Below are 21,188 nucleotides of genomic sequence, written 5' to 3' on the forward strand. Positions count from 1 at the left end.
CACTTTATTTTTATTGTCTTTTTTAGAATGCTACATTGCAAGCAGAGAAGCAAGCATTGAAAACTCAACTGAAGCAACTTGAAACACAGAACAATAATTTGCAGGCTCAGATTCTTGCACTTCAGAGGCAGACTGTGTCATTACAGGAACAGAATACTACCCTTCAAACCCAGAATGCCAAGCTTCAGGTTGTAATGTGATATTTGAGGGTTATAAAACCAAACACTTAAAGTGTATGCTATTAAAATAAAGAGGACTTGACAGTAGATCTTAGTGAGTGAACTGAACAGCTGAAAACAAAATGTTTTTATTTAGTATAATGTCAGACATTTAAACATCAGCATTTTATAAATGTCAAAAGTAATAAAAATTAATAAATTCACCCAAAAATACATTTTTAGGATTACAGGGGTTTGGACTTACAGTTTTGTGTTTGTTCATCTTGCTTGCTCAGCTTGTATTCTACCATTTATCTCATACCTCTATCCCTACTTTGAGCTGGTTAATTAAAGATGAGTCTCATTGACTTTTCAACCTGGGCTTGTTTTAAACTACAGTCGTCTGATCTCAGCCTTCTAAGTAGTTAAGATTATAGGCAATGAGCCACCTTTACCCAGCTAAGATAACTTTTATCATAGTCTTTTCAGCAAGACGATTCTAATTAGCTAAAATACTTTGCAGTATGGTACGATTACAATACAATTTGGAATTTTGTCATTAGATTTATTTCAAAGGATCCATCTTTCACTTACCACCCAATGTCTTTTCAGACAGAATAGTCTGGTAGAAAAAAGTCCAACTTTCAAAACAATAAAGCAAAAAAGCTCTCAAAAACAAGCTTTCTCACTGAACCTAATAGTTCTGTTACCCTATTCCAAGTGGTAAATTACTAATTTGGACTTGGGAAAATTTCAAAAAATATTTTTTCAGTTCTGTCAACTCACAGATTCTAGAAATGATTAGCTAAAATAATACTTTTTCTTTTTACTTTGTAAGTGGAATACAAATACTTGGTGATCAACTTTATTTAAAACAAATTTAACTCAAATATATAATGCATATATGTAATACATATATATATGTGGATGTATTTATGTGTGTATATATATATATGTATGTTATGTAATTTATATATATTTTTTATTTTTGTATATCATGAGGTTTGAACTTAGGGCCTGGGTGCTGTCCCTGAGCTTTTGTGCTCAAGGCTAGCACTCTTAACACTTTGATCCACAGCTCCATTTACAGTTTTATGGGGGTTATTAGGATATAAGAGTCTCACAGCCTTTCCTGCCTTTGTAGACTTCAAATCATGATCCTCAAATCTCAGCCTCTTGAGTAGCTAGGATTACAGGCATGAGCCACCCATATATGTAGCACCTAACTAACTAACTAACTAACTATATATATATACATATATACATACACACACACACACACACATATATATTTATACCTTCAGATATATAAAATACATATGTTATCTCCAGAGGTAAAAATTGAATGGTAACTTTATTCTTTGGGAAGCTAAAAATCTAAAGTTTCATATTAAAATATGAATATACCTGCTGTGATTTAGAACTTTCTTATGGTAACATTACTTTCATACAGGTTGAAAACTCCACTCTTAATTCTCAAAGTACCTCACTTATGAACCAGAATGCACAACTCTTAATCCAGCAGTCATCCTTAGAAAATGAAAATGAATCTATAATCAAAGAACGAGAAGACCTGAAATCTCTCTATGATTCTCTAATCAAAGATCATGAGAAGCTGGAACTTCTTCATGAACGCCAGGCCTCAGAGTATGAATCTCTCATCTCTAAACATGGAACTCTGAAGTCTGCCCACAAAAATCTTGAAGTGGAACATAAAGATCTTGAAGACCGGTAACTGACTATATTATATTGTACTGTTAAATTTTAAACAAATTTTCTTCAGACAATATGGTCAATTTAGGAATTAACACATTTATTAAGGTAATTTACATAGAATTGCATGTGTTTTATATAGTACTTCTAATAAGCTACTCTTGTTCATTTTTAAATACTTTGGAAATATAAGTTTTATATATCTAACTTTTTCCACAGTTACAATCAGTTATTAAAACAGAAAGGACAATTGGAAGATTTGGAAAAAACACTCAAAATAGAACAGGAAAAAATGCTTCTTGAAAACAAAAATCATGAGACGATAGCTGCAGAATACAAGAAACTTTGTGGTGAAAATGATAGGTAACGTAATTTATATATTTTAATTCTGTATTCCTTATATCTGAAGTATATACTGCCCTTTTTAATACCACCTATAATTTGGATTTCAAATTTTAAGGAATAGACTGATAAAGTTTTTTTGCAGTCAAAACTTTTTTCAAAGACTTCAAAGCGGTAAGTAAGCTAACTAACAGTTGCATTGCTAGTTATGGAATCACTGAGGGAAAAACCTGATTGTTCTATTTTCTCTTGTTTTATTCAGCTAAGATTGCTTGTTCGTTTATTTACTTGTACTTGGGCTTGAACTAGGGGCTTCAAACTCTTAGTTGGCTTTTTCCACTCAAGATGCTTCCAGTTCTAGCTTTTGCTGGTTTAGAGATGATTCTTCTGAATTTGTCTGCCTGGGCTGGCCCTTGATTCTCAGACCTCAGCCTACTGAGCAGTTAGGATTATAGGCATGAGCCACCAGTCTCAGCTTCAACTAAATTGTGTTTTGTTATGTTTTATTGTAAAAATACTGTACAGAGGGGTTACAGTTGCATGAGTAAGGTAATGAGTACATTTTCTATGGAGTATTGTTACCTCCTCCTTTGTTTTCCCCCTACCATCCCTTCCCTCCCCACCTCCCTAACTTCTCCCCCCACTCCCCAAAATTGTAAAGTTCATTTTCAACATAGTGTCTTGTGCATCTCATTGTTACAATGGGTCAACCTAGATCCTTATTTCAGCACTTTTTATTTCCCTTCCCCTCCCCAAATTAGAAAAATGTATATATAAAATGCAGGGTACCAGAATCAAATACAGTGAAAACAGGGGTTATACCATGGGAGAAGAACTTACAAAAGAAACAAAAAAAATCACATGTACATTTTGTATTATTTAACAAAATTTCTAAAGCTGATAACCTAAAAAAAAGCTTTATAGGGATAAAATATAATTAAACCTGATGATTTGTGTCATTGCTTTCCCTAGTTTGGCATCCCAGTTCTTGTCTTTGAAATTGGTGCCTAATAATTTTCTGACTAACTGGATTGGAACCTATATTTTTAATTACCTTGTATATTAATGTCTTTACATTAGCACAGGAAAATATTTTGTTTGGTTTGTTTGTTTGTTTGATTGAGAGCCTTGAGAAGTCAGAACTTGCCAAGTGTAACCATCCTATTCCATAAGGGTATAATTCTGAATTTTTTCAGAAATTTTAGTTTAAATAGCAAAAGCATTTGTATTACACTTATATCACTACAGCTGAAGAGCTCAAAGGCAACATACAAAATTCAAATATAAGTTATTTCTTAACTATTTTCTATTTATAAATTTAACAAACTCACCTTTAAAAATGATACGTTTTTCTTTTTAAAAATTCCTAGTCAGTGGCACATTTCTGTAATCCTAGTTACTCAGGAAGCTGAGATCTGAGGATCATGGTTCAGAGCCAGCCCAAGCAGGAAAGTCCATGAGACTGTTATATCCAATAAAAAAAAAAAAAACTTCTCAGAAAAAGCTGGAAGTGGGCTGGGAAGGTGGCTCAGTGGTAGAGTGCTTGCCTTGCATGCATGAGGCCCTGGGTTCGATTCCTCAGCACCACATAAGCAAAAAGAACCGGAAGTGGCGCTGTGGCTCAAGTGGTAGAGTGCTAGCCTTGAGCTGAAGAGCTGAGGGACAGCACCCAGGCCCAGAGTTCAGGCCCCACGACCGGACCCCCCCCCCCCCAAAAAAAAAAAGAAAGAAAGAAAGAAAAAGCTGGAAGTAGAGCTGTGACTCAAGTGGTCCTTGAACAAAAAGAAGCTCAGAAGCTCAGGGACAGTACCCAGGCCCGGAGTTCAAGCCTCAGGGTTAGCCAAAAAAAAAAAAATTCCTAGAGACAATGAGATGTACAAGTCATTATGTTGAAAATGAACTTTACAACTTTGGTGTAGGGGAGGGGGGGAAAAGGAATGAGGGGGACAGGGGGAAGATGGGAAGGGGAAACAAAGGAGGAGGCTACAATGCTTGATAAGAAATATACTCATTGTCTTGCCCATGTAATTGTAACCCCTCTGTACAGTATTTTCACAATTAAAAAAAAAAATTTCTAGAGAGATACCAGTGGCTCACGCTTGTTGTAATCTTAGTTACTCAAGAGGCTGAAATCTAAATGTCACAGTTTGATGCCAGCCCATGCACAAAGGTCTGTGAGACTTTCAAAAACTGAAAGTGAAGCTGTGGCTCATTAAGTGACAAAGGAATAGCACCTAGTCCCTAAGTTCAAGTCCCAGTACTGGTGTGTGTGAATGCATACACACACACACAAATTCTAGATAAAATGAACCATGTTCATTTTCATGCTCAACAGTTTCTTATCCTATTGTTGAAATTCTCTATTGTGGGATTTGAACTTCAATGAGTTAAACACCACATTTCATTAGAATAAAGACAATGTATGATAAAGAGGATATATATGTGTGTGTGTGTGTATGTATATATATATAGATATGTATTTATATAGATAGATATATAAATAGATATATATATAGATATATATAGATATATAAATACATATCTATATATACATACACACACATATCAGTATATGCAGTAGTAGACCAAACTCCCACAAGTTACAGGGTCTTCTTTTCCCCCCAGTACTGGGGTTTTAACTACAGTCTTCCCATGCCCTTGGCTTCCTTAACTCATGCCCTGAACTTTACCAGTTGAACCATACCTTTAGTCTGGCTTTTTGCTGGTCAGTCAGAGATGGAACTTAAGAACTTTTCTGTCTGAAATGGCTTTGAACTACAGTTCGCCAGGTCTCAGCCCCCTTAATAGCTAGGCTTACAGGTATGAATCATTATTGCCTGCCTTCATTTTTATTATATACCAAACTTTGAGGAACACATTCCCTGTAGAAGTGTCCCATTTTTATCTATTTTTTGTTCATTGCTAGGATTCATAGATAGCTGAAGCAATTCCTAGATTTAGTTGGTCCTTCTAGGAATGTAATTGTGTATGTTAGTAGGACCCTGCAGGTAAAGGACATAGCAAAACTGAAGAAGAAATTGAGCATGATAGGCTTAACTCTAAAATTCTCCAGGTTTGTAGAAAATAATGACCATTGAGAGATTATTTTTGTCTGTGGTTATACTACCCAATCTGAGTATTTTCTGTCTCAGTTATATTCCAGCCTACTTTTTATGTACTCATGTCTTAGAATGAAGGTCTTGGTTCTAAGGGAAGAAAAGTCTTTAAGTGGAACATGTTTCACCCTTCTCCCCTCAAATAAAGATATTTATGAAGACATCTGAAGGATAATAATTTGTCTCTCTGAATAGTCTATTTAATTTTAGATAATGCCAAACAGAGTTTCTTTAATGGACTTAAGTTGTCTAGGCCTTATTAGAATTGTATTCACTGAACTGTATTTTCTTATTACTGTTTTAAAAGACAGTATAACAAATTCAAGAACCCAGGTGTAAAGGTATGAGCCTGTAATCCTAGCACACAGGAGGCTGAGGAAGGAAGATTGTTAAGTTCTAGGCCAGTCTGAGCTACAAAGGGAGATATTGTCTCAAAAATCTTTTAAAAGGGGCTAGGAAGGTGGCTCAGTGGTAGAGTGCTTGCCTTAATGCATGAGGCCCTGGGTTTAATTCCTCAGCACCACATAAGCAGAAAAAGCTGGAAGTGGCGCTGTGGCTCAAGTGGTAGAGCACTAACCTTGAGCTGAAGAGCTGAGGGACAGTGCCCAGGCCCAGAGTTCAGGCCTCATGACCAGCAAAAAAGAAAAAAAAAGTCTTTTAAAAGGTAGGAAGGGACTCCAAGAGCTTATCTTAGCATTTGTAGTGGGGATATGGGATCTCAAACATTGTCTCCTTCCTATGAAGCATCTTTAGGAAATTTTTTATTATCATAGGTGTTGATATACTACCTATATTTGTATGAATGGTTTGCATCTAATTAAGGAGTCAGTCTATTTATATAGCGTTTATTGTATATGTCTAGTTTTGCCAGTTTGGTTTTTATACCAATTCTATTTTTTTTTTAATTAGTTGTGGGGCTTGAACTCGGGGTTTGGGCTCAAGGCTAGCACTCTCCCACTTTCAGCCACAGTTTTCTGATGGTTAATTAGCGATAAGAGTCATAGACTTTCCTACCCAGACTGGCTTTGAACTGTAATCCTCAGATATCAGCTTCCTGAATAGCTAGAATTACAGGCGTGAGCCATCAGTGCCTGGCTTGTACCAATTCTTGATTAAAAAAATATATTTTATAATGACTTTTGTAAGCTGACTAAATTTCTATGAGGAAATGAGTTCTGGTAAATGATCAGATGTTCCAAACAAAGACCACCCTAAGCAAGAAATTCCTTCATTTGGTTGCCTGTTTTTCTTAGGGGATTCTGAAACTTTTTTTTTTTCCATCCCTGGGGCTTGAACTCAGTCAGGGCCTGGGCACTGTCCCTGAGCTTCTTTTGCTCAAGGCTAGCACTCTACCACAGCATTACTTGTGGCTTTTTCTGTTTATGTGGTACTGAGGAATCAAACCCAGGGCTTCATGCATGCTAGGCAAGCACACTTCCACTGAGCTTCCTTACTAGCCTTGGGATAAGATAAGATTGGATGGACTGGGAAGGTGGCTCAGTGGTAGAGCGCTTGCCTTGCATGCATGAGGCCCTGGGTTTGATTCCTCAGCACCACATAAGCAGGGGAAAAAAAAGCCAGAAGTGGTGCTGTGGCTCAAGTGGTAGAGTGCTAACCTCGAGCTGAAGAGCTGAGGGACAGCACCCAGGCGTAGAGTTCAGGCCCCACAACCAGACCAAAAAAAAAAGATTGGCAAACTGTAGCCAGCCCAGCACAAAGTTCATTTAGGTATTGTCTCAGGACAGCCTCCAAACTAAGAAAAGAAAAATTTCATAATTTGATGCATTGGTAAAATGGAAGTAAAGAAGTATGCTACTATGACTACACATGGCCTACAAGGCCTTGAGTCTTTACTCTTTGGTCTTTATAAGAAATGTGTCAGGGCTGGGAAGGTGGCTCAGTGGCAGAGTGCTTGCCTTGCATGCATGAGGCCCTGGGTTCGATTCCTCAGCACCACATAAGAAGAAAAAGCCAAAGCCGGGCGCTGGTGGCTCACGCCTGTAATCCTAGCTACTCACGAGGCTGAGATCTGAGGATCGTAGTTCAAAGCCAGCCCGGGCAGGAGAGACCGTGAGACTCCTATCTCCAATAAACCACCAGAAAACCGGAAGTGGCGCTGTAGCTCAAGTGGTAGAGTGCTCGCCTTGAGCTGAAGAGCTGAGGGACAGTGCCAAGGCCCAGAGTTCAAGCCCCACGACCGACAAAAAAAAAAAAGAAGAAGAAGAAGAAAAAGCCAGAGTGGCGCTGTGGCTCAAGTGGTAGGGTGCTTGCCTTGAGCTGAAGAGCTGAGGGACAGCGCCCAGACCTAGAGTTCAAGCCCAGGACTGGCAAAAAAAAAAAAGAAATGTGTCAGTCCCCATACTTAGAGATCAGTGAACCTTGCTCTAAAAGTGAATTGTGGCAAGAAAAGAAAAACTATATTTTTACATAATAACAATCAAATGTTGTATAAATACTAATAATTTGCAATAACTAGAGAAAGCTTACCAACTAAAATTTGGTTTAAACTTGTACATATTAATTATCAGCAAATGTGTCAACATAGTGTTTCATATTGAATTTACACATTCTGTTTATCCAATCCTTGTTTCGTGTGAAATTTTAGATTCTATATTTTCTTTGAATCAAAAGGGGATTGGACTGGGCACCTGTGCCTCATGTTTAAACTAGCTACTCTTGAGGCTGAGATCTGAGGATCAAGGTTCAAAGCTAACCCAGGCAAGAAAGTCTTTGAGACTTTTACCTCCAGTTAAGCAGCAAGAAACTAGAAGTTAAGGTGTTGGATGAAGTGGTAGAGTACCAGCCTGAGCAAGATAAGCCAAGTAAAAGTGCAAAGCTCTGAGTTCAAGCCCAATACCAGCCAAAAAAAAAACACAAAAAAGCAGAAATAAAAACTGGATTGGTGGGGGGAGGGGGGGGGGAAGGAGAAGGATTGGGATTGGGGGGGAGGGGGGAGGCTGGGAAGGGAGGTGAAGGGTAAACAAAGGAGGAGGCTGCAATGCTTGGTAAGAAATGTACGCATTATCCTGCCCATGTAATTGTAACCCCTCTGTACAGTATGTTCACAAATAAAATTAAATTAAATTAAAAAAAAAAAACTGGATTGGTGCCTGGCACCAATGGCTCATGCCTATAATCCTTGCTACTCAGGAACTTGAGATTTGAAAATCTTGGTTCAAAGCCAACTCAGTCAGATACATCCAGAAGACTTACCTCCCCTTAACCAGCAAAAAGCCAGAATTGTCAAGATGCATTATATTCATAAACTGATTTGTTGAATGGTATCTCCTTTGAACACTATTTTATAGATAATAAAATATAATTTTGAAAAAGAAAAAAAATAGTTACGTGACTCAAGTGGCAGAGTGTCAGATGTGAGCAAAAAAGCTGAGCAAGAATACAAGGTTCTAAGTTCAAGCCCCAATACCAGCATAGAGAAAAAATAACTATTGATCGTTTTTTCTTTCATTCTTTAAATATTTTTATTAACACTTTTTAAGTTTTATGTGATAAAAGTGTTTATTTGGACTGGGAATGTGGCTTAGTGGTAGAGTGCTTGCCTAGCATACATGAAGCCCTGGATTCGATTCCTCAGTATCACATAGACAGAAAAAGCTGGATGTGGTGCTGTGGCTCAAGTGGTAAGAGTGCTATCTTTGAGCAAAAAAAGAAGCTTAGGGACAGTGCCCAGGCCCTGAGTTCAAGCCCCAGGACTTGGCAAAAAAAAAAAAAAAAATGTCTATTTAAGCATATTTAAAACCTAAAATATTCTTTTTTGGAAAAGATGTACTTAGAATATTTGGGGGCGGGGAGGGAGTTCTTTTTTCTTCTTCTTTTTTTTTTTTTTATTTTTGTCAGTTGTGGGGCCTGAACTCTAGGCTTGGACACTGTCCCTCAGCTCTTTAGCTCAAGGCTAGGGCTCTACCACTTGAGCCACAGCGCCATTTCCAGCTTTTTCTGCTTATATAGTGCTGAGGAATTAAACCCAGGGCCTCATGCATGCAAAGCAAGCACTCTACCACTGAGCCACCTTCCCTGCCTGTACTTAGAATATTTTTGTCGGTCGTGGGGCTTGAACTCTGGGCCTGAGCTCTGTCCCTCAGCTCTTCAGCTCAAGGCTAGCGCTCTACCACTTGAGCCACAGCACCACTCTTAGAATATTTTTAATCTAGTTTTTAAAGACAAGAAACTGATTTTTTAAATCAGTTTAGTAACTGGCAAAAGAATCTTTTGTATTTTCACTGTCTGAACTTTTTTTTAGGCATTTTCAAATGGTGTAAATTACAGTGAAATCTGTAAAGAAAATCTAGTAGGTTGGGTACAGTGACTGACTCCTGTAAGCCCAGCTACTTGAGTGGAGATTAGGAGGATAGAAGTTGTCCTCAAACATGGGCAAAAAAAAAATTCACGAGAATCTCATTGCAACAGAAAAGCTGGGCATGGGGATATACAACTGTCATTTTGTCTGTGCAGGAGTCTTAAAATAAGAAGAGAAGCCTGGTGCTGATGACTTACGCCTATAATCCTAGTTATTCAGGAGGCTGAGATTTGAGGATCACGGGTCAAAGCCAGCCTGGGCAGAACAGTCCGTGAGACTCTTATGCCCGGTTAACCACCAGAAAACTGGAAGTGATGCTGTGGCTCAAGTGGTAGAACACTCGCCTTGAGCTGAAAAGCCGAGGGACAGGGCCCAGGCCCAGAGTTCAAGCCCCACAACCACAAAAAAGAGAGAGAGAGAACAGTTCAGGCCCACTCAGGCAAAAATCTTAGAACCCTACTTGAAAAATAATTAAAATTAAAAGGGTAGGGGCATGGCTCATGTGGTAAATCATGGGTAGGAAATGGGAGGCACTGAGTTCAAGTCCCAGAAGCACCAAAAAAAAATTAGTCTAACTACTTCTATTATGATTTCTATTTATAGGTTAAATTATACATATAGCCAGCTTTTAAAAGAGACTGAAATTTTACAAACTGACCACAAAAATTTGAAAAGTCTCCTAAATAATTCTAAACTGGAACAAACAAGATTAGAAGCTGAATTTTCGAAGCTAAAGGAACAGTACCAACAGCTGGATATCACATCCACAAAGCTAAATAACCAGTGTGAGGTAAGCTACAAGTCTCATCACAGTTCTGTTTCTTTCTATGGCCATGCCCTAAATGTAACCTAATCATATGATAAGTGACAATAGCAGTAGCTACTTAGTGGGTTGCTTCTATACTAGTTGGTTAAAAGTGGTGCTGTGACTCAAGAGGTAGAGTGTTCGCCTTGAGCTGAAGAGAGCAGGGACAGCACCCAGGCCCAGAGTTCAAGCCCACAACTGACCAAAAAAAAAAAAAGGTTGGTTAAGGATAACTGACATTTACAAATAATTGAGAAACTTATCATTAATTTCATTTTTTTACTGACAGTTCAATTTTTATTGTACAGATGCTTTCAAATTTTAGTTATGTGCTTTTATTTGATAATAAAATATGCATTGTAAACTTAGCATGAGATAATAAGCCAATAGAAAAAAATAGTTTGAAATCATATGCAACAAAACTCAGAAGGTTCATAGCATTTATTCCACCTATTATTTATTTATTTATTTATTTTTAATTTTTTTTGGGGGGGTCCGGTCATGGGGCCTGAACTCTGGGCCTGGGCGCTGTCCTTCAGCTCTTCAGCTCAAGGCTAGTGCTCTACCACTTGAGCCACAGCGCCACTTCCGGCTTTTTTCTTTTTGCTTATGTGGTGCTGAGGAATGGAACCCAGGGCCTCATGCATGCAAGGCAAGCGCTCTGCCACTGAGCCACCTTCCCAGCCCCTCTACCCATAATTTATAAAAGTATAAGTAAAATATACTTAGGTTGATGTACATCCAGAATAGTGAATAATTAATATTCAAAGTAAAGTTGGAGAAAAAGTCACCCTGGAAGCAAGGTGCACAGCTACCCCACCACTTTGGAGGTGCTCTCCGGCTCCCAACTCCAGATCCGAGACCGGGACTTGAACTTGATCCTGCCACACTTCCACTCATTGAAAGTGATGGCTGATAAAGCAGATAAGAATTCTGTAAGAACTAGAGCAGTGAATTCAGATAATAAAATAATGGTTCCTCTACCACTACCTAAGAAATACACTAGGATCATTACAACCAAGAAAGCAGCAGGAGAGGATGAATCCTATCTTGAGGCCTCAGCGAAGGCTGAGAGAGAAGGTGACCACAAGATTGGAGCAATGCCTAAATCCGCTGTGGTGTCTAAAGGGAAGCAAGGGAGACCTAAAAGAGTCTTCAATACAAAACGTGAGCTCAGGAAGGAAATTCAAAAGTTGGGACAAGGATATGAAAAGGTCTTCGAGTTGCTTGAGGAAATGCAAGGAACTCTGGAATTTAAGAAAGAACTTGTTGAATATGCTATCGAGGACATGAAAAGATTCAAAAGCCGAGAGCTAATTAAACACTTTGAACACACACTGAAAAAATCAACAAGCATCTGAACAAAGATAAATAAACCACAAATACATAATCCTCTTATGACAGTGCTCAAGAAGAGGAAAGAAGTAGTTTGGTATATTTGAGAATGTAGCATACTAATTCTGAAGTCTTATGGCATGTGTTTGTTAAGAGAATTGCCTTCCAAAGTCAAAAGCTAGTGAATATGTAAAAGGAGTGGAGCTTTTGAATGTTGCAAATTTCTGTTAGTAAAAGTTGGGCTGTGGCTTTATTGGTTTGATTTGAAAAAAAACAAAAACAAAAAATATAAAGTTGGATAAAATTGTCAAAAAGAACCATTTTAGGACTTTATTGACATATAAGAGGCACTTCTGAAAGAAAACTACTCAACCTTGAGAAGTAACTTTGATTATATGTAGTATTTGTATTTTATAGTTTCTCTTTCCCTTCGCCTTCCCTGGTGCAGACTGACTTGAAGTAAAGTCATATTTTAAGCAAGTGCATTGAGCATTATATAAATAAACACGGTATATTATTAACAGTTGTTGAATCTAGATGGTTGTTTATATATATTCATAATATTCTGATTTTTCTGTACCTATTTGAAAATTTTCTTTTTCTATTATATATAGGTGGTTATGAGGGGAAAGGTATATGTTGTTTGCCAACAGTTCTAACAGTACACAAAATAAGCTGTAAAATCCAGCAGTTTTGCTACTGGGGAGACAGACTTGGGGGATTTTTTTTTCTTCTTTTGTGTCAGTCCTGGGGCTTAAACTTAGGGCCTGGGTGCTGTCCCTGAGCTTTTTAGCTCAAGGATACCATTCTGCCATTTGAGCCACAACTCCACAGCTCCACTTCCAGCTTTTTGGTGGTTAATTGAAGGCAAGAGTCTTACAGACTTTCCTTCTGGACAGGCTTTGAGCCTCAATCCTGATCTCAACCTCCTGTATAGCTAGTATTACAAGTGTGACCCACCAGCCCCCAAATTGAGATAGATTTGATTTGAAGCAGAATGGAACAAAGTCCTGTGCTTAGGGGTTATTCATTCCTCATCTAGCTTAAAGTTGAAATGCTAGTTGAGGCAAATAGTCGTATAAAAGCAAACTACTCAGAAAATTTAACAAGAAGATTGAAGAAATGAGACAGCAACACTGAATTTTGGTAATGCCTCACATGTTACTACCAGAGAAGAGTCCTCTTTTCTGGTCGATTGTCCTAATTCAGATCAGACATTAACCCTTTACTGTGGTGTGGTATATAATGTCATGATTTGGAAATGGTAGAAACTTTCTATGGTGAGAAGTCAGGGTGTGATTTTAATATTGATGATGATTGGAAGGTAGCACAGAAATGATTGTAAAATACAATTAACAATCTATTTCTTGATCTGTATGCTGCTTTAACATGGTGTTAAATTTGTGATAATTCACTTACCCTGTATATACACAAATTTCTTCTCTTTTCTGAATATATGTCTTACCAGTTATCTGATACAATAATAACCATAGAACCTCAGTTTGTAATGGAGAAGTAAATATCTCTTTTTGCTTAAGTATGTGGGTTCCAAGCCCAAAGGTTTGCTTCTGCATCTATAGTTAGGTTGCAGGTATATTAAAGGATTGGCTGGTCACCTCCATTCTGTTATACGTGGTTTCTCATTATCTAGCAAGGTTCTTAAAGCTGAGTGGAAGTACTTAAGGCCTCCAGGAAAGGTTTAGAACTTTCGTGCTTCACTTCCACTTTCTGTGGGCCAAAGGCATTCTAAATTCAAAAGAGGGAAGTAGATTTCCCTAATTACTGAGAAGAGTGGGAAGTCCATTACAGGAAGGTTCCAGACACCCGGGGATCCTAGTGACTCAGGAAGCTAATATCTGAGGATCATGGTTCCAAACCAGCCCAGGCAAGAGAGTCAATGAGACTCTAACTTCCTGTTAACCACTAAAAAGCTGAAAGTGAAGCTGTGGCTCAAGTGGTAGATTACTAGCCTTGAGCAAAAAAAAAAAAAATTCTTTTAAAGCTCAGAGACAGTGTTCAAGCCTTACACATGCATACACATGCGCGCACGCACACACACACACACACACAGGTACACAAAATTACAAGAAAGAGGTACAATTAAGGAAGAGAATAGTTTTCAGTGACTCTGCTGTGTGTTGTTATATTTTAATTTAACCGTAAATACATAAACCAAACATGATGCAATAGTAGTTGTTGGATTTAAGTAATTGTTTATAGTCCTAGAAAATATTGTTCCTGATTTTCTGTACCTTTAAAAATTTTTTACAATATTGGAGTTTTTCTTTCTGGTGAGGTGCAAGGAATATATATTGTCTTTATTTTAGATACAGATCTCTGTGGTTCATTCTAGCCCTGTTAAATTCAAATGTTGGAATTCAGAAATCTGCCCTAAAAGGGATGCTCAGTTTTGAGAAACACTTCTTTGAGAGCTTGACTTCTACTAGAACTTCTGCTGTAGTTGCAGTGTGTTTCCAGTTTCTATTAAGGCACACAAAAAGTCCAAACTAGCTGAGAATAAATCTTACTCCATTTTATCAAGCCATAAAACACAAACTTTTAAGCTTACTTGAAAATAGTGGTTAGGAGAAGAATAACATTTATGAAGTGGAACATATAGCCAGATACTTTACATAAATAATTGTTCCAACAATTTGGTGGGATAAGAACTATCTGAGGATAGTTTTATAGATTTGAGAATTAATTAACTTCTCCAACATTTCTTAGCTACTTAAATAAAAGACCAGGGATAAGAGTCTAGCCTTGGGGCTACAGACTAAGTTATTTCAAAAGTAGCAGACTTTTAGACCTAGGTAATTTATTTCATAGTAGACCTATCCAGTGTTTGTGGGAATTAAGAAATACATATGTATAGCTTGGAAATCAGTCTGTAGCTGTTTTTACTACTATAATTTATGTTCTGATCAAAGTACAGTCATCTGTTTATTCAAACAGTTAAGGCAAGTCTTCATGAAATACTGTATTTTGAATGTTTCAGGTGACTTATGCTAAATGTCAATGTTTCTAAAAAAATTTGTTTTAAACAGTTGCTCAGCCAACTTAAAGGAAATTTGGAAGAAGAAAATCGACATCTACTAGATCAAATCCAGACACTAATGCTTCAGAATAGAACACTGTTGGAACAAAATATGGAGAGCAAGGATCTTTTTCATGTAGAGCAAAGACAGTACATGTGGGTACCAAATAATTCTGTACTTTTAAATATTACCCATGATGTTCATTGCTTCTTCCAGTAGCAGAAAAAATTATGCTCATTTTTCTTGATCTTTAACTTCTTCAGTATGTATTTTTGAATGCTTATATTGCAGGCCCTCCTCAAATAACCAGAAATACTAATATGAAAACACATAGGTCTTGCCTTAGAGGAATTAGTATAGTACTTAAACCAAGAAATGAATTCAAGTGAGGCATTGCACCCCTGTTGCCACAGCACTTAGTAGGCTGTAGCAAGAAGATTGTTTGACCAGCCTGAGCATAAAAAGACCTAATTGTACGAAGTAGCTCACATCTGAAATCCTAATGATTCAAGAAGAAGAGCTCTGGAGGATTGTGGTTCAAGCTTCTTGAGTATTGTCTTTACCTCTAGCCTTTCAGATGTTTCCATCATTAGATTAAGGTACCTTAGGCAAAGATTTCACAATATCACTTTGTGAAATATGTATCTGACTTTCTACTGAGCAAAATCTAAACCCAAGACTCCTTTACTGCTTCCCCTTCTGTGTTCAAAGTAAACTACTTGGTTAGCAACCTTATGTTTCTTACATTGCAACTGTTGTGTGTATGTGTCTATTTGCACTTGCGCTGACATTGATGTTTTAAGTAAGGCCCTTGCATTCTTGCTTACTAGCTTTTTTTGCTCAAGGATGGTATTTTACCACTGGAGCCACACTTCCACTTTTTGCTGGATAATTGGAGATAAGAGTCTCTCAAATGTATCTGACTGAGATAGATGGCTTTAAATCTCTATCCTCAGTTCTCAGCCTCACAAGTAGGATTATAGGTGTGAGCCACCAGTCTCTGACAATAAGGTTTTCATTACTAATGTTTTTTTGTGGGTTCCCTCGACCCCAAAAAGTGATCCCTCTGCTTTGGTTTGTGGTCTTCGATGTTTCTGTATATGATAAATTCTACTAGTAGGACATAATGAAACTAGCATACTTATCCATTGCAATGGTCAGGAAATAATTCTATACAAGTAAATTTAATCTAAGTATTTAAAGCCAGGAGGGAAAAAATATTTATTTGCATAAAGATGTTGATTGCACAATTCTTTTTTTTTTTTGGGGGGGGGGGGGTCCAGTCATGGGGCCTGAACTCTGGGCCTGGGCGCTGTCCCTTAGCTCTTCAGCTCAAGGCTAGCGCTCTACCACTTGAGCCAGAGTGCCACTTCCGGCTTTTTTCTTTTTGCTTATGTGGAGCTGAGGAATCGAACCCAGGGCCTCATGCATGCAAGGCAAGCACTCTACCACTGAGCCACCTTCCCAGCCCCGTGCACAATTCTTTATTATGCTTATTTTGAGGGTTTTATGTGTGTATGTGTGTGTAGCACACATGTGTGTGCCCGTGTGGGTTTGCCAATATTGGAGCAAGGGTGCTGCCCTTTAGCTTTCTTCCCCTCAAGGCTGGTTTTCTACCTTGAGCCACAACTCCACTTCCAGCTTTTTAATGGTTAATTGGAGATAAGAGCCTTAGGACTTTCCCCCAGGCAGGCTTTGAAGTGTGATCTTCAGATCTCAGCCTCCTGTGTTTATTTTAATTATAAGCAAATTAAATATCTTAGCATTTTCACTTGTTGCTCATGTAAGTTAAAATAAATCATCCTTCTGTGAAAAAATTTTGGGATTATAAAGATCCAGAAGAGTAGGGAAATAGTTAATGTTCATACTGTTAAAAAAGCTGTACCAAACCTGTAGAATTTCTTTATATGATGAGATAATAGTATGAAATTTTTTCTTTGAACAAGTCTGTTGAAGAATTGAAACTTTAAATTCTATATACTTTTATTTTTAAGTAAATGGTAAGTTTAAAGCAAAGGAGAAATACAGAAAATTCATGGTTACTGTCTTACAAATTCAGTTGTCACTAGTGGGATCTGTATTTATGTTTCGGAAAGAAGAACATTAAATACAAAATAATTTAGTCTTATTCATGTCTATATAAAATATACATATTTTTTAAAGTAATTTTTATTTTATAGTGATAAGTTAAATGAATTAAGACGACAGAAGGAGAAATTGGAAGAGAAAATTATGGATCAGTACAAGTTTTATGACCCATCTCCTCCTAGAAGGTATCACTAACCAAATTTTATGAATTTTTATTTAGAAAAAAATGTATTTCTAGTACTTTGAAAATTTCTAATTTGGTGTTGGATTTATGTGTTGAATTTTAGACTGAGAATTTTTTACATTATTCTATTAGGAGAGGCAACTGGATTACTCTAAAAATGAGAAAATTGATAAAGTCCAAGAAAGATATTAACCGGGAACGTCAGAAATCTCTAACATTAACACCTACACGCTCAGATTCCAGCGAAGGATTTCTTCAACTGCCCCATCAAGATAGTCAAGATAGTTCTTCAGTAGGGTCAAATTCTTTAGAAGATGGACAAACTCTGGGGACCAAGAAAAGCAGCAGTGAGTGCTTAACTTAAACTCTTTAAACATATTTTTTTGACCTAGAATCTTTTGAAAGCTTTCTATTAAAATAGAAAACTACAACTTCAGTCCTTTCAGGAAATGGTCTAATGAATGGAATGGCATCACCTTTTAATTTTATATTAGTATAAAATTAATTGCATAATAGTGCATAACTGTATGGTTTTCTGAGACATACACAGAGATGCTCTCAGTTGGCCAGTGAAGTAAAATATTTTAAAAAGAACATTGAATTAAGAGCTAGAATGTCTTTATCCCTTGCAGATAATATATATATATTTATACAGATAAATATATATAATTTTATTTTCATTAATAGCTGTAATTTAATGAAAATAAAGCATTTTATACCAGGATTCTTCCTCAGAGCTTAGCAAACTGGACTAAAGTTATTACATTGGATGAAGCAAAGGAAAATAGGTATGAATTGGAAGAGGTGTTACTATTTAGAAATGAGTTAAAGGTTAAGAAAATTATTGAGGGGTGTCTGGTAATGTTTTGATTTAAATGAAATAAAGATGGTGATATATAACTTCGTATATAAACTTGTATTTTAATTTTTAGGATCTAGAAGTATTACATCCTAACATGGCTGATACTTCATTTTTAGTATGTTTAACCAAGTAGCAAGAGTAAAGGCCTAAAAAAGTATGTTTCAGTAGAAAAAAAATTCAATACTAAATCCTGTGAAGATGTTCAAGAGGTTGTCTGTCACTATTCTTAGGGATTATGTTTTTAAAAAAAGAAAGACCCAGTGCCAGTGGTTCATGCCTGTAATCCTAGCTACTCAGGAGGCTGAAATCTGAGGATCGCGGTTCATAACCAGCTGGGGCAGGAAAGTCCATGAGACTCTTATCTCCAATTAACCACCAGAAAATTGGAAGTGGTGCTGTGCTTCAAGTGGTAGAGAACTAGCCTTGAGCTGAAGAGCGGAGGGACAGCACCCAGGCCCAGAGTTCAAGCCCACATGACCAACCCAAAAAAAAAAAAAAAATGGGGGGAGGGGGAACTATTTTTGAATCTTCGAATTATTACCTGTGTCACAAGTTAAAAAATACAACACAACACATTCATCATTCTGTTAAAATAAATAACAAGCAAATGAAGTTGCTGTCTCCTCCAAAGATAGTCCATGATGACTCTCAAGGCTCTCAAAAAAATTGTACCCCTGTTTTGGCCTCAGGTGAATAAACTATCTCTGAAAAGATTAGTATGTAAGCTATTACACATTATAGTACATAAGTGGCAATAAAGGACAAATCTATACACATACATGTATATTGTTTCCACTGGGTCTTTTGCTATACAGCCTTTTCCACTAAATTAACAATTAATATTGTGGGAAGATCCTCAAGCATTCCTTTAAAGTGGCTTATAAATCAATTTTATCTGTTCCCTCTAGATGCAAATCTAACATCCAATTAAGAAGTAGTGATGTATGTTTTTAAGTTGGTTACATAAGAAAGCACAGCAGTCTTGAGGTACTTTTGTCTGTTGGGAGTGTCAGTATGTTATTCTTTCATACTCTGCTGAAATTGTTCAGAATAAGAATCAGAAGGCAGTCATTTTAGACACAGAATCCAATACTAATAGTCCCTTAATTTTAGTAAATGCTTTGAGAAAAAAACATTATTTATCTCCCAACTAATTACCATAAGGATCATATTCCTTCCTCACACATTTAAAACTCTTCTTTATCCTGGTTCATTTTAGAAGAGCATCTGTTAGTTGAAGCAGTCTTTGCAAACAGTTAAAAACAGACAAAGGAAAAAAAGTATCTAAACATGACATGTGCATGCTTCAATCATTCAGCTTTGTTTTAGCTAATTGTCCATTTTTACATTGCTTTCAGTTCATTTCTTTTTAACCATTGAAAACAGTGTGTCTTACCAAGTTTGAAAAAAAAAGTAGGTCAGATTAAAAACCTTAAATGAATCACAAATTTTCCTTAAAGCAGTTAAACAAGTTAAAAAGCCTGTATGTCGATTGTACTATCTTTAACGAATGATTCTTGTCAGTTTATCAAAACTTTTTATTATTTACAAGATTATAAAAAAGAGGTTAGTTATTAAGCCTGTGTATCTTTTTGTAAGTTGTTTTCTTAATTCCTAAATTACATTTCCAAAAGGTATAATAGGGCTAAGGAGGCACCTCAGTGGTACAGCATTTGCCAAATATGCAAGGCCCTGAGTTCAGTTCTCAGTACTAAAAAAAATTAAAGGGTATAACTAAATCTTAAATGGTTAATGAGTTTTTTGTCCCAATGACTCCTCTACTTTGCTGATAAAACTTTGATTCGTAAAATTGGTTGTTGGGTTGTTGTTTTTTTGCTTCCAGTGCTTCATTTAATTTTTTTTAACATAAGCTCACATTTTATGTGAAATATAACCAGAGGGTTATATTTTTTTTCTTTCATTTTGCATGCTTTGGGGTGCTTCCTTATCTTTAACATTTTTCAGAGCTTAGTGCTAATACTTTTACTACTGTCAAAAGACTGTTTTTTTCTTCTTCTTTCTTGCAACCATTTTTTAATAAAGTGAACTCAATATAATTGCTATTTTATCTTTTCAAAAATTATTTGAAAGAAACTGTGTTTCACCAAAAGTGGAGCTGTGGCTTAAAGTGGTAGAGAGAGCTAGCCTTGAGCAACCTGAGTTCAACCCCCCCCCAATCAACAAAAAATAAAAATATATTAAGAAAGAAAATATGTATTTCCAGGTATTGATAATAACACTAAAGCTTAGGAGAATCACTAAAGTTTTTAAGGTGATTTTTAAAGTTTCTTTAGATTATTTTCTAAAGTTTCTTTAGGTTTTTAGATTACTTCTAAAAATTCTTTTGATTATTTTCTTTAGATTGTTTTTAGTATCTGGCACCCTAATTTTTGTTGATGTATTACTAAAATACTTTGTTAGGATGTGCATTTTCCTGTCCTCCCCCCCCCCCCCCAAAATAAAGCTTTTAATTTAAAAAAACTAAATAGAGACTTGAAAAAAATGTATATATTTTCATTATTTAGAATATGAACTATTAGGGCTGGGAAGGTGGCTCAGTGGTAGAGTGCTTGCCTTGCATGCCTGAGGCCCTGGGTTTGATTCCTCAGCACCACATAAGAAAAAAGCTGGAAGTGGGCTGTGGCTCAAGTGGTAGAGCTCTAACCTAGAGCGCCCAGGCCCAGAGTTCAGGCCTCATGACTGGACCCCCAAAAAAAAAAAAAAAAGAATATGAACTATTAGTCACCTAATTTTTTAAGTTTACCTTTACAACTACTACTAGGGAATTTAGTCACTCCATAAATAATTCTAATTACTTCTTGTCTTTATAGGACTATAGCCAGTCCATGCTTTCCAAGTAGTATGTTCCTCATCATTGTCTTCAGTGCTTTTCCAAGTATTTATAAAGTATCAAAGTACATATTTCATGTTTCATTATCACTCAGCAGCATGAGAATAATAGCTTAATATAGCATACATAGCTGAAACTCAACATTCATTTCTGTCCTTAATTTCAACATTTAACTCCCATCTGTTCTTCTCCCTTTTTTCTTTCATTTTCCTGTTTCTGTTTTTCCTCATGCTCTGACATTAAAGTGGTTGCACTGAAAAGACTGCCCTTTTTGAGGAACAGACCGAAGGATAAAGACAAAATGAAGGCCTGCTACCGTCGTTCCATGTGTAAGACTTTATGACAGTTCAGCTTCTTTCAAATAACTACACTGGCTTC

General features: G+C 36.7%; 1 protein-coding gene across 10 annotated transcripts in view; it reads left to right on the forward strand.

Moving 5' to 3' along the window:
• The window catches only part of Ccdc88a (coiled-coil domain containing 88A), a 127,858-nt gene that overhangs the window by 89,329 nt on the left and 17,341 nt on the right, over window positions 1–21,188 (forward strand). For 7 of the 10 annotated variants that reach the window (XM_042691155.1, XM_042691157.1, XM_042691162.1 and 4 more), the window contains exons 19-26: window positions 27–188; window positions 1,612–1,889; window positions 2,091–2,234; window positions 10,251–10,437; window positions 14,835–14,980; window positions 17,006–17,098; window positions 17,230–17,444; window positions 21,056–21,139. In XM_042691155.1, coding sequence (XP_042547089.1) covers window positions 27–188; window positions 1,612–1,889; window positions 2,091–2,234; window positions 10,251–10,437; window positions 14,835–14,980; window positions 17,006–17,098; window positions 17,230–17,444; window positions 21,056–21,139 — 1,309 coding nt within the window. The remainder of the gene's footprint in view (window positions 1–26; window positions 189–1,611; window positions 1,890–2,090; window positions 2,235–10,250; window positions 10,438–14,834; window positions 14,981–17,005; window positions 17,099–17,229; window positions 17,445–21,055; window positions 21,140–21,188) is intronic. The other 3 variants (XM_042691159.1, XM_042691161.1, XM_042691165.1) reach the window with 1 other exon arrangement.

This window comes from Dipodomys spectabilis, unplaced genomic scaffold (genome assembly GCF_019054845.1).
Source record: "Dipodomys spectabilis isolate Male_0828 unplaced genomic scaffold, ASM1905484v1 ptg000141l, whole genome shotgun sequence".
Lineage (NCBI taxonomy): Eukaryota > Metazoa > Chordata > Mammalia > Rodentia > Heteromyidae > Dipodomys > Dipodomys spectabilis.